At 57.1% G+C, this 13,653-nt stretch overlaps 1 protein-coding gene across 1 annotated transcript in view; it reads right to left on the reverse strand.

Annotated features, from left to right (window-relative positions):
• Positions 1 to 4,590: 4,590 nt before the first annotated feature.
• CUX1 (cut like homeobox 1) overlaps positions 4,591 to 13,653 on the reverse strand; it is a 267,048-nt gene continuing 257,985 nt past the window's right edge. The window contains exons 18-23 of the mRNA XM_040082722.2: positions 13,163 to 13,279; positions 10,801 to 10,884; positions 10,465 to 10,521; positions 8,328 to 8,408; positions 6,406 to 6,470; positions 4,591 to 6,012 (exon numbers count right to left, since the gene is read on the reverse strand). Coding sequence (XP_039938656.1) covers positions 5,952 to 6,012; positions 6,406 to 6,470; positions 8,328 to 8,408; positions 10,465 to 10,521; positions 10,801 to 10,884; positions 13,163 to 13,279 — 465 coding nt within the window. The 3' untranslated portion in view covers positions 4,591 to 5,951. The remainder of the gene's footprint in view (positions 6,013 to 6,405; positions 6,471 to 8,327; positions 8,409 to 10,464; positions 10,522 to 10,800; positions 10,885 to 13,162; positions 13,280 to 13,653) is intronic.

Raw genomic sequence — 13,653 nt, forward strand, 5'->3', positions numbered from 1 at the left:
CCAGGGAAATTCCATAACCCCGTGAACCTGCAGGGGCTGCTGTGTGGAGGGGAACTGGGAAAAAGCCCTGGAAAATCCCACTTCTGTGCCAGGGAGATGGTCATTGATGGTCAGTGAGGGCAGATTGTGCCACCCCAGAGGAGGACAGGGACGGGACAGGTGCCATCCCTCCCCCAGGCACTCGGGATCTGCAGCTCTGCTCTGGGGGAGGCGTTGGAGTCCCCTCCATCAGCGGGGGCCCTGAGGGGTTTTATTTCTGCAGGGGAATGGCAACGCCTCGCCCGCTCCCACCCCAATCCCAAACGCAGCCCCTGGGCTGGCGGACGCTCCGTGGAGCAGGCTGCAGAGGGGAGGGGTTGCAGGACAAAGCCAGTTTTTTTAAGGCAAGGAGCCCTTTCCTGGCTGGGCAGGGAGCTAAGAGGATGCTGCACTGCACATTCCCTGTTGCCCAAAAGTGAAGGCTTTAGGGAACATCAGTGGGATCATTCATGCGGGTCCAGCCCAGAGCCCTCCTCTGTGCTAACCATCTTCACCGAGCCTCTAGAACCACCAAGAGGCTATTTAAAAAAAAAAACCAACCCCCCCCCCCCCCCAAAGATAACAAAAAACCCCAAACCAAACCACAACAAAACAACACTGTTCCCTACAGAGCCCTTTCTTTCCCCAAGAGGCTCTCAGGGGGCCCTTCCCCGACCCCGCTGCAGCTGGAACCTGCAGGGTCACCTTGCCGAGCCTCACCTGAGCGCAGCCCCTCGGGCAGGCTCAGCCTGCACCAGCGCCCTGAGAAGAGCTTTCCACAGCCGCAGGCACCTGAAAGGCCCCGGCTCCTGGGTGTTCAGGGCCAGGATTTGGGGTGCGGGCCGTGCTGAGGGTGCACCCCCGAGCTGGATTGCTGCTCTCAGCACACGCCGCGCCTCATAAATCCCACCTGGCATCGCCTCCCTCCTCCTCCCGGGGGATCCCAGCGGGATGCTCAGCTCCCGGGGGAGCCCCGGTGCCGCCAGCCTGGCCCTGCGTGCCCCGGGGAGATGGGGATCGTGCCCGAACCCCCGCGGGTTCCCTCCGCCCCCGCTCCCTCCAGGGATGGTTTTTTGGCCGCTGCCGGTGGGGATGGTTATCCTGGGCGAGGAGAGGAGTCACAGGAGGCTGCTCCGGGGCTGTGGGGTGCCCAAACACCCTGCCAGCGCCTCCCCGTCGGGAAGCGAAGGGCGGGGGCTGTGGTGACCCCCTGGCAGTGGCCGCTGTCAGCATCCCCAGTGCCAGCGCGGCATTTCCACCTCACCGGGGTTTCCCCGCCTTCATGGGAACAGGATTTTGGGGCGGGGGGGGGAGCGAGGTGCGGATCCTCCCCTTCCCCTGAGAGCTGGAAAAGCCTGCGCATCTCCAGGGAGACTCTGTAAACAAGGAGCAGGGGGAGGGAGCGAGGGGGGCTCTCCATCTGCCGCACCAGCTCCGGGGCCCGGCCTGCCCTCAGATGTCTCACACAACAGGAAGCAATAAAACGCTGATTACCGGCACCGGGAGCCTCTTTCGCCCGCTGGGGAGAGGGATTGCGCCCAGAATCCCACTTGGAGCAGGCTGGGGGGCTCACGGGTTGTCAGAGCTGGTGGCAGAGGTGCCCAGCTCTGCTGCAGCAGGGGATGGGGCCAGCCCGTGGCTGGGATGACCCCGCTGTGAGTCCCACGTGCCCCCGCATCCCTCTGCTGCCTGGTGTCCCAGCATCAGGAACAGCACCCAAAGGGATTTCCCAGCGCCCAGACCCTGCTGTGCTCTGTAACACAGCCCATCCAGGCCCAGCAGCTCTGTCTGCTCCGTTTTATCAGGGAAGAAAGGAGGGGGACGATGGCCGGTGGGTCACAGCGGTGCTCACCCTTGGGTGATAATTCCTGCTGCCTGCCTGGAATTCCTGCCTGAACTGGAGCATGTCTTCGAGACAGATGTTCAGCCATGATTTAAAGGCATCCAGCGGTGGAGATGCAGCAGCACCATTCCCCTGCCTGCTTGTAGAGGATAATTAGAGCCACATTTCCAAAAATAAGTACCTGTGGCCGGCCTGGCCAGGTTCCTGCTGCCAGATATCCAAACCCTTTTTGTATCACCTCCTTTTCCTCCACCGGGGCCGTGTCCACCCGTTTATGGAGATGCCCAAACCGCTTCTATCTCACCCCCCCCCTTCCTCCTGCGTGTGTCCGTGTACTGACCCTGCCCCACGCTCTGTTTATCCACCGCATTCGTGGGGACGCCCTGAACTCGGAACAACCCGGGCTGGCGGCGCGTTCCTGCCGGCGCTGGCTCTGCCCGTGTCTGTGTTTGGAGCTCCTTTTCCTGCCGGCCCGAGCCTCGCTGGGAGACGTCGATCTCCCTTTTCCACCCGCAAACTCGGAGCCTGCTCGTGTGAGAGCGGCTCCGGAGCCCCGCTGCCAGCAAGGATGAGGCGCCCGCACGGAAACCTTTAGGAAATCGCTTTTTCTTTTTCTTTTTCTTTTTCTTTTTCTTTTTCTTTTTCTTTCTTTCTTTTTTTTTTTTTTTTTAGCACTGAAATAATCGCTGCTGAGGTTTGCTCTGCGCACACTGTGCTCCTTCTGGAGCTGCCAGGGCACTTCAGCATCCTGAATCCTGGAGTGGGATCAGCCCCCCTCAGCCCTGCCCGATGGGCTGCCAGCCCCAGATCACGACAGATTGGCCACATCCCGGCAGTGATTTCTCTCTTGTCTCCTTTGCCCACGGCAAAAACTGAACTTGTGACCCAGATGTGAGCAGCCTGTTATCTGGTTAGCCGGCCCAGCTTCCCCAGGAGCCTTTTATTAGCAGATAAACCCCCGAAATTCAGCCTGGGTCTCTGAGATGGGCTGGGAGATTTGCAGGTTAAACAGATATAAGAAGCACGGGTTTGCCCATAATTATTTTCCTGAATATCTGTCGATACTAATTAAAATTGTTTCCCATAATTAAATTTATAACAGCAAGGGAGAGCAAGGGGTCGCTGAAATCCTTTTCTTTTGAATCGCTCAGGAATAAAAAGGGTTTTCGAATCAAATTAGTAAAAAAAAAAAAAAAAAAAATAGTAATCAAATTAGTAAAAAAATCCATTCCCATTTTCTCCCCCTGCCTCCAAGAGAGGGACAGATTGTGGGGTGCTTTGGGGCTGTGCTCTGAGCCTGGCTGAAAATGGGGTTTAGGGTGTTGCTGGGGCTCAGGGCTGAATTCTGTAAGGAGAACTGAGTGTGTCCCCAAAACCCAGCACAGCCAGTGACACCCCAGTGCTGGATCCGGTTGGGAATGAGGAATTGGCTGTGCCCTACATCCCACACAGGACAACAAGGACAGTGCTGCACAGGGTGAGCTGCTTTGGAGCCCTTGCCCGAATCTGCGGCTCCTGCGGGCTTTAATTGATGCAGTTTAATTGACGCCAGTACTTCCAAGCTTGGCTGGGGCTGCCGGGCGGTGTTGGGGGCTGGAGGAGCCACCTCCCTGTGCCAGGACACCCCTCACGTGCGGGGCATCTCCCGAGGCACCAAAACCTGCAGGATTTTGTTTTGTCCTGAGCAGGACCATCCCGCTGTCCCCGGCACGCTCCGCTCTGCCCGGAATCACCGGCATCCCCTGGAGCCCAGCACCTCCGGCGCAGCTCTGAAAACTTGGCTGAGGCTCCGGGCAGTGACCCGAGAGCCCTCCCCGGCTGAGGCTTTCCCTGCCTCCCCAAACACGGCTTGGCAGCCGGAGCCGCGCTCCGGGGAGCCCGGACATCGCCGGGCTGCTGCGAGGTCACCAGGGCTGGGATGAGGCAGCCGAGGCGAGCTGGGCGGGCAGCGCTGTGCCATGGCAGGGGATGCTGCTGGGAGCTGCACGGCCGGGAGATCAGGAGGGAAAACAACAGCCCACGACTGATGCCTGCCCTCCCCGGCAGGGGTTTTGGGACTAATCAGCGAGCTTGTTTTTATTTTGGATGGAAGGAGGTGACGGCTCTGCCTGAGGGATGAAATTCAGCGGCTCCAGGGGACTGGCAAGACCCAGATATCCCGGGGGGGCTGGAAAACCTCTGGTCCCTCCTGGTGGGGGGGAACAGCTCCTGGCTGTCCCCAGACCCCCTCACTCTGCTGGGCTTGGCCAAAGGAAGCCGTGCCTAAAACCCAGAGCAGCCCAGCTCTGCCAGGCTGGGGCTCTCCCAGGGCTGGAAAAGCAAGGAAAAAGGAGCCTGAGGGAGAGGGGGGATCGTGAGCAGCTCGCCAAATTTACACCGTGCAGCTGGAGCGCCTTTGCCAACAGACTCCAGGGGATATCCAGAATACCTCAGGACCTGGAGCTGCCCGGGCTGAATTCCCGTGGTGCCTCCATCCCCAGAGCCTTTCTCCGGCCCGTGGGATGCTGGTGTTGATGGCAGCTGGCTCCAGCACATGGGGACAGAGGTCCTGCCCTCCCCGGCGCTGCGAGACATCACTGCCTTTAGCTGCTGTAATGGGTTGCTAAAATTAGCTGCACACTCTGCCCTTGGACTCGAGCAGGACATTTCTCAGTTGTTTAATATCAAAAGTCCAAAGGAAGAAAAAAAAAAAAAAAAAAAAAAAGGAAGCAGAGCACAAAAGCCACCCAGTCAATGCACGGCTAAGTTTATTTTATTGCTTGTCCGACAGGACTCGACATCTATTTTAAGTCATTTATGAGGAGTACAAGTGTGAATAGCTGCAGAAGTTTTGCAATTCCAAGACACCACATCCAGCTGCTAAAAAAAGCAAATTTAACCTTCCCAACAAAGCCTCCAAGAGCAGCCCACCCTTCCCGGGATCGTGTTTCCCATCTACTGATTTCAGGCAGCCAAAGCTCATCTCCCCCAGACCTGAAGTTTATGCAGAGGGCTCCAGCCATGGCAGCATCACCCCCTCCCTGCATCCCGGGGTGCTTCCCTTCCGTTTGGGCTCGGTTTTCCCCCTGCTGAGCGGGACAGGTGCGGGTTGGTCCCTCGGGGTTTATCCTTCCCTTCAATTTATGACTATTTTGCATTTTGCCGTGGGCCACAGCTCCTATAAATAAACCCTGGCTGCCCGTGGCAGATGTGAGGCCTTTCCCTGCCTGCACGCTCCGTTAGAGGCCCCGGCTTCCCAGCAACGGGAACGGGAATGGAGGTGAGCCTGCAATGAAATATTAATTGGGAGCAATGCTATTCTCCTGTCTGCGGAGGGGAATTTTAATTGAGGACCACGTTAACAAGCTAATTCCTCCCCTCACCATGTGGTCACAGCAGGAAGTGGGGGGGAGTTGCTGGGAGCTGCTGTTTTTAATTGGAGCATCTCCTATCACCCCCTGTCTCCCCAAATCAACCCAAATTAGCGGCCCAGTGATCACGGCCCAGCAAAACCAATCACCAGCAATTGCTTGATTTGACTCGTGGTTTCCTAAGGGGCAGAAACATCTCAGCAAGGAGAGCCTGGAGCATCCCTGTGAGGTCAGGCCTGACCAGCAGCACCTCCCTTCATGCCCTGTAAGTCCTAACTGTTCCTCACTATTCCCAAACTGAGGGCTCCAGCTCGAGAAGGGCATCTGCCAGTGCCCAGCAGCACGGGCACGAGATGCCCAGAGCTGCAGCAAAATAGGAATTTTCAAACAGCACAACACCTGAAAACGCAAGTCCAGGAGGTTGCTTTTCCTCCCCGTTCCTGGCTGGATTTAGCCCATCCAGGATTTCAAAGAGGATGGGAGGGAGATGTGGATCTGGGAGGAGGGGTACCTCTGATCTTTCATTTTCCACGTGTTTTGGTAAAGACTGAGCTCTCTGAGACATCAGGAAAGCACAGGAACTGCTGCAGCCCTTCCAGGGCTGGGAAATGATTCTCTTTTCGCTGAGGCTTTTGATTTCAAGGGTGGGAGTAGGGGGGGGATCATTGCCTTCATCCTACAAAGCAGAAAGCAGAAAGCAAAGCAGGGACAGGAGGGGCCGGCGGGGCCGTGTCCAGCTGTCACTGCCACATGTCGCCCACGTCCCCGTTCCTGTGGAACTCGTGGAGGTGGTCAGCGTACCTGGGGAGAGGGCAGAGCCACGTTAGTTCACCTGCAGCGAGCCCAGCAGACTCCAAGGGGTTGTTCCTCGGGGATAAGCACCGTGCTCTGCTCCAGCCTCAGGCAGCAGGGAGCTGGAGCAGAGCAGATCCCAGGTCTCCAGGATCACCTTTGCCTTTATCAGAATTCCTCCAGGGCAAGGGCTGCCCTCAGGAAAGGGTTTGGAAAACCCAACCGAACACAAGCTGTTGTCCTGTTCCGTGAACTTTTCTCCCACTCCTCCCTCACTGGGTTTAAAGCCCAATTAACTGGCTTTGTTTCCAGCACTGGGGTGCCCAAAAAATCTGCAGACCACCGAACCCTGCCCACCGAACAAGCCCTGAGGCCGGGCTGGCGCAGCCCGTCCTCACTCACTTCTTAGCGCAGAAGGCGGCGCAGTCCCGTCCCACGCTCTCGCTCCAGGCCGTTTTGTAGAGCACCTGCAAGGGAAGAACGGGATCAGCTCTGCTCCCACCTCCATCCCAGCCCCTCCTCACCTGTGCCAGCCTGGCCCTGCCATCCCACCCTGGAGAGGGGCTTGTGACGAGGGCAAGGAGCGACAGGCCAGAGGAGTGGCTTCACACTGATAGAGAGGAGGTTTGGACCTGATACCAGGGAGAAGTTCTTCCCTGGAGGGTGGGCAGCCCTGGCACAGGGCGCCCAGAGCAGCTGTGGCTGCCCCTGGATCCCTGGCAGTGCCAGGCAGGGCTGGGAGCAGCCTGGGACAGTGGAAGGTGTCCCTGCCATGGCAGGGGTGGCACTGGAGAATCTTTGAGGTCCCTTCCCACCCACACCGTGGTTCTGTGATCCCCAGCGTGGGGGAGCCCGGTGTGCTTGGCGGTGCCCTCAGGATGGGCAGGGTGACCTTTCCCAGTGGGTTATTTTTACTGGGACAGCGCTGCTGTGGCCGTGGTGGTTTGGGACGAGGCTCAGGGCTGCCCATGGATGGAGATGTATTTTTGGAACAGGCTTAAGGAAGGTCAGTGCTTGGCTTGGCTCCTTCTCACCTTCGTGCCTCCGTGTGTCTTCATTGCGGGGCCGGGGCCTGAGGAGGCAGTGCAGGGGCTTGGGAAGAGGGAGAAGCCCTCCCATCCCTGACTGATTCCTTCAAGCCTTGGGGATTTGTAGGCTTTTATCACCAGGGAATCACCCTAACCACACCAAGAGCCGCCAGCAGGCTCCAAATCAGGGTTCACTGGGGTGTGCCAGGATCAGTGGCAGAGGTGTCACTCCCTCCGTGGGGACGGAGGAGCAGGGGCTGTGGCACACAGGGCTCATCCAGGCAGTGCTGGGTGCTGGATTTCAGGCTCTTTTGTGTCGAGATGATGTAAGATCATTCCAGCCATGTAATATTTATGAATTTCCCCCCCCCACCCCTTTTTTTTTTTTTTTGGGTTAGAGCTTTAAAGTTTAATGATGTTTAACTTTTTATTTCCTTCGCTCCTTTCCTCACCAAAATAACTTTGAGAGCAAGACAGAAATATTGTTCTGATTTGGCTTTCATCTCGTTTCCTCACTTAATTATTGATGATTTGTTTGGCTTTTTTTTTTTTTTTTTTTTTTTTTTTCCTCTCTGAAATGACAAATAAACTCCCAGAAACCGTGCAAGGATACAGGAGGAGTTTGCACCGTGACAAACTCCCAGGAGATTTGGGCTGGTTGAAACCTCCATTCCTCCCAAACCTCTGCCTCTCTACTTTCAACCCTGATGTGGAGTTGGGGAAACTTGAAAACTAGAGAAGGAACAGAGCCACGGGGCACGTCAGGAACACGGGGAGAGCCAGAGCTCATCCCTGGAGAGGCAACAAAAAGTGAACTCACTGAGCAGGGGGTTAAGGATGCACCCAGCAATGGGATCCACACGGTCTAGAACCAGGGAGCATGGGCTCAGAGACCATGTATTTTATTCCTAAAATCACTTATGGTATTAGATTCATAACAATTTAACAAAATTTTGCTCCCCACTGAGCGGAGATCTTGCTTGGGAGCACACTGAACTCTGTGTGAGCTCCCGGCACGGGCCCGTGGCTGATCCCAGGGACAACACGAACACACAGGCAGCTTCCAGCTCCTGCCCTTGGGGGATTTAAGAACATAACCCCAGGTTGGGGTTCCCACCCTGTGAAGCCCAGGGGATGTTCCTTGGCACGTCCATGTCCCACCCTCCCGGCCCCGCCGTGCCTCCAGAGCCACTGACGCAGCAGGTGCAACATCTTCAAACAGCCCAAATTCCCCCTGGAGGGGATGAGAGCGGATGTTTTTTGGCTGTGCCCACCCCCTGAGGCCCACACACTCACCAGGAAGACGAGGCAGTGCAGGAACAGGGTGTAGAAGAAGGCCACGGTCCGGGCGGTCTTGTTGGACAGGATGAGCCGCCCCTGCGGAAGAACGGGACGGAAAATCCCATTTTAACCTGGGTCACTGGAAACCAGCTCTCCTCAAACAGGCTTGGAGAGATCCTGGGCAGGCCAGGGAGCCTGTTCCTGCCAGGCCCTACGCAAACCTGCAGTCAGGAGGTGTTCGCCACTCACCTGTGCCCACCTCCGAGCCGTGATGCTCCTCCAAAGTGGCTGCACAAATACCTACGCTCTCGGCCCAAATTTGCCCAAACCCAGGTGGATTCAGGGCTGCCAAGCGTGGGCTTTCCCCCACTGAAAGCTCTCCTGGGGGTTTATTCTGAGTTGCTTTAGCCCAGCTCTCCCCAGCGGCTCTCCCTGCCCCTGCTGTGCCAGCCCTGCCTCGCCGCCTGCTCTGCAGAGAAACCCCGGCTGTAATTAAGCCTTGCACATTTTTAATTCATCAGCTCAAACAACTCTGCGATTTGCAGCGTCCCCTCGCCGCCTCCTGAGCGGGGCACTGGAGCCAAGGCTGCGTTGGCGTTCCCGGAAGCTGCTCCTGGTGTTCCCAGAGCCGGGCCCTGCTGTCCCCTCGCTCTGGCTCTGCAGGGTCTGTCCTGAAAGGTTTGCTCTCCATCCCTGCGCATCCCCTGCCACCCCACAGGGCTGGCTGAGCTCACTGCGGGCTGGAAACCCGTGGGGTGGGGATGAATCGCCCTCCACCCCTCATTTTGGAGAGGCCACTGAGCCACAGCCAGACCCTGACGATGCCTGAGCCCTTTTGGCACATCCCAGCGGGAAAACCTTCGTGTCCATCCCTTCAAAAACACGAAAATCAGCAGAGGAGTGGCTTGCAAAGGACGGCTCCTGCCTTCCTTCACAGCCGCTCTTTATTCCTGCTGTAACCCGGGGACTCATTATGGACACGAGCACATTCCCCAAACACCACGCAGGCTTTCCAAAGCTGGCATTAAAACCCACAGATCTCCCACCAAACCCATTCCGGGCTCAAATCGTCTTTGCTATTCACGGCCACGGCGGAGGCTGCTGGAACAAACAAGATTATGTTCTTAAATATGCCCAAGGAATAACTCCCCTAAGTCAGTTTTTTGGTTTATTTTTTTTGTGAATGCCTTTCATTAATCCTCCGTGGTGCTGGCACGGCACACGATCCATATTCATGTTGGCATTTGCTTGGTTTTTATGCAAATGACAGCTCTGCCTTTATGACAGGATATCTCTGTGTTCTGGGGCTGCCGCGGCCCCACCTTCACCTTCCCTGTGCTGGAGAGCTGGGGGTTAACTCGGCCAAAACCCCATCCTGAGCCGGCTGCTAATGCCACAAATTCCAGTCAGATTTCCTCAATAACCACGTTTTTAGCTCACAAAGTTACACCCTGAGAGATGGCAGCTCAAGCTTGCAGTGCCAGCAGCCACCTCCTGGTCTCTGCTGCTGCACACACCACAGCTTCCCCAGGATATTCCCTGATGCTTTTTTTTGGGAGAGCCAGAGCAGGAAGGATCAGGGCTTGGGAAGGGGTTTTTATGGGGAATGCAACGAGAAGTGAGTGCCCGAGGATGTGCGGGGCAGAGATCTCCCCTTGGACCCTCTGCAGCCCCTCACACTCCTCCTCCCCCGACGTGTGGGGTGCAGGGGCTCTCTTGGGGGGTCTCCTATGCAGGAGGCTTTGCCCCTGGCTGGGGGTGCAGCCCTGAGCCCCACGCCACGTTACACACCAGAGGTGCTTGGAATCCTGCAGTAGAATCAGAACTGTGTATGTTGGCAAAGACCTCAAGACTCCTCGAGCCCAACCACTGCCCCAGCGCTGCCAAGCCCACCACTAAACCCCGTCCCCGAGTGCCGCCTCCACGTCCACACCTCTGGGGGTGGCGATGCCACCACTGCCCTGGGCAGCAGGGCAGGGAAGGGAATTGCTCCTAACCCAAATTCCAGCATGGCCCAGTGTGCTCTGCAGCCCTGCCCGGGACAGCGGGGCTGGGGCCTTCCCACTGCCCAGGAGCCCCGTTCCCTTTCAGGGTAAAAACCTGGGATAAAAACCTCTGAGCTCCCACCAGTGCTGGCAGCGCAGCCACTCACCATGCCCAGCGTGGCTTTATCCCAGGGACTGAGGCTCAGGTACTTCCTCTGGCGTTCCTGCAAGGAAACCAGACAAGATTTGGAGGCTCAGAGGGCTGATTTGGGGTTTGCAGGTCAGGAAAGGAACGCTGTGCCCCAGGATGCTCCTATTTGCCCCCCCCCACCCCCAGCCATCACCCGGGCACAGTGGCTTTTATTTACTTTTTGGTTCTGAGAACAAAGGACGTTTGGGTGCGTTTCACTCTGTCAGAGGTCCCTGGATTTCATCTGGGGTGTGATCCCGGAGCAGACAGAGGGGCTGATGCAGAGGGAGGGTGCTGGGGGAGCTTTTTGTACCTTCCTGCTGAAGGAGGAGAAGGGGTCCAGGCGTTCCTCGTACTGGGAGGAGTAGCGCTGCTCCGTGTCATCCCTGCTGCTGCCCTGGGGGAGCAAAGGCGGGGTGAGAGCCAGCAGGGACACCCAGCACCAGGACAGAACCCCGAGCTCCTCCATTTGGGAGAAATGACCCCCAAAGGATGGAGCAGCACAGCCCAGAGCTGACAGCATCCGTCCCCTTCAGAAAGGAGAAGCGCAACAGGAGCTGTTGAACAAAGTCCTTCCTTCTTAAAATGATGGAATGGTTTGGGTTGGAAAGGACCTTGGGTTGTTACATCAGGAGATTCTGCCATGGGGATTCCCTGTTTCTCCCTGCTTTTGGCCTTTTCCATGGAATAATTGTCACCTGTGTCATCCTCACAGCGCTCACCTGGGCTACTGCAAATCCCACCCTGAATTCCTCTGCTGCTGGGCCAGGTGGGAGGGAGACAGCGGCTTAGGAGGAGGAAATAATTGTTCAAACAGAGCTGTTATAAGCTGGGAAAAGGGCAAGGAAAATGAAGGAAAATGAGCCATATTACGTGTTCAGAAGTATTTCACTTGCAGGTAAAATTTCATCCAAATCAACTGAAAAGCCTCAGCATAACCAGGGCTTTACCACAAGCTCCAGTAAAATCCTTCCTGGCCTAAGCCATAGAGTCAGGGAGTCAGAATCTTGAGGAGGTGGAAGGGATTTTAACTATTTTAACTAGAAATTTGGTCCCAACCCCTGCTGCCATGGGCAGGGACACCTCCCGACAGACCTGGCCGATCAAGGCTTTTCCCAGCAGGGCCTCGAGCTCTTGCAGGGATGGGGAATTCACAACCCCCTGAAGGAAGTGAAAGATCTGGGTGGGTTCAGACGGGCTGGATTTTACACTTCTGGGGCAGAAATCCCCCTGGCACAGCCTGGGCTGCAGCGAGCCCCGAGGATGCTCGAGCAGCCTCCTCTTCCTCCACCTCTGCAGGAGCTGCAGATTCCACACCGTTCCTGCCCAAATCCAGCCTGGGAGCAGCACAGGCTGCCACCAGCCCTGGGCACAGCCTGCTGCAAGCCCTGGCTCCTGGCTCCTGAATTCCCCGTCCCAGCACCGCGCCGGCTCGGCAATGCCGACACTCCCCGAGGCTTGCTGGACCTGTTCCTACGTGCAGAGGGTTGCCCCGTGGCTGGTTTGTTACACCTCTGTGTAAACCTTTAGTAACCCTGCCCTGGCACCCGCTGGGGTCACTGGGATGAGAGCAGAGCCCGATTTAGGGGCCAGGAGCTGGCCGCAGCCCGGCCTGCTGCAGTGATCCCTGGTGGGTATTTTTAAGGTGTCACATGCCCCATTTAGGGGGTGAATTATGCAATCCCCTGCGCTGCTGCTGCTGCTGCTGCCGTGGAAGGTTTTGCTCTTTAGCTCACAGCAATGGCATTCAGGGGTTGCCTTGTGGAGGGGGATAAACACGGAGATGATATTCCGCAGGAGAAACGGGAAAAATGTCAGAGGGGACGACCTGGCGTCATCAGGGAGACATAAAGGAAAGAACCAAATAAGGTCCCTCGCAGCTCGAGGAGTTTCCCACCTCCAAATGCTATTAAAATATCCCTCGATAAAACAGCCTGGATCCAGGCAGCAGGGAAAGGCAGCAGCCAGCGGGGAGCACGGCAGGGAATGGCTGTCCCCTCTGTGAGTGGCACTTCTGCACGTCTAAGGAAAGCCCGGGGTCAGGAGAGCCTGGCTCTGGCCAGGGAAGTGCCCGCAGTGGGAAAGCTCCCAGGCAGCAGCCTGAGCCTCCTGCAAACCCAGGGATGAGCCTCCCGAGGGACACAGCAGGAGCAGAGCAGGTTCCCAGCCCTCTCCTGGCATTACTGGGGTGATTTTGGGCTGGCTTCTGCTCTTTTGTGTGTCCTCTGGCTGCTCAGGGAGCAGCTCTCTCTGCTGGATACGAGCAGCTCAGGAATGAGCACAAGTGGGACAGGATGAATTATTTTCCAGGCTCTGCTGCAGGGGTTTCTTGCAGGAGGTCCCAATTTAACCTCTGGCAGCCTGGTCAGGCAGAAATACCCACATCTGCCTGTTGGAGCAGCGCACTGCCAGCAGTGAGCATCAGAGGGGGTGTGGCAGCTCCGGGAGGGAGGAAATTTGGGCTTCTGGCTTCGAAGGTGTCCAAGACCCCTCAGCACAGCTCTAAACTGCCTTCCTGGCCCCTCTGGACACAGCCCTGCTCCCTTCCCACCCACCCCAGTTAGCTCCAGCTTCCAATGCAAGCTGCACTGGAAACGTGCAATATCAGTGCCTGGGGTGGGTCTGTGCGAGCCCAGCCCGAGGACGGACAGACAGACGGACAGGGGGACACTCACCCGGCCAGGGTAGCTCTGCAGGAACTTGATCTTCTCGTAGAGCTTGATGTTGTCGGCTCTCAGGTTGTCCAGCTCGCTCTGCAGGGCGTGCACCGTGTGCTGCAGCATCCGGTTCTCCTGTGGGATCCAGCCAGGGGGGGATCAGTCCCTCCTCAGCAATTAAACCCCCCTGGCTTTGAACTCAAACTGCCCCCTAATTAAAACTGTCCCAGGTGTGGCAGAAGGAGGCTCCCAGTGCTGACCCACTGAGAAACCCATCCCTCCTGGTGGCTGAGGGGGCTTTGGGACGGGACGTGGCTCCCACAGGAGGTGCAGACACAACTGGACTGATGCCTTAAGTTTTATTTTTCCAGTTTTCCAGCCTCTGCGCTGCCCAGGGTGCAGCTCTGAGCTCACACTCAGGGTCACTCAGCTCTCTGCACACAGCAGCGACACAAAACAAATCCTGTTCCTGCTGCACTCCAAGGACAGCTTTCAGCCCCAAAAGCACA

This window comes from Hirundo rustica, chromosome 19, assembly GCF_015227805.2.
Source record: "Hirundo rustica isolate bHirRus1 chromosome 19, bHirRus1.pri.v3, whole genome shotgun sequence".
In the NCBI taxonomy this organism is placed as follows: Eukaryota; Metazoa; Chordata; class Aves; order Passeriformes; family Hirundinidae; genus Hirundo; species Hirundo rustica.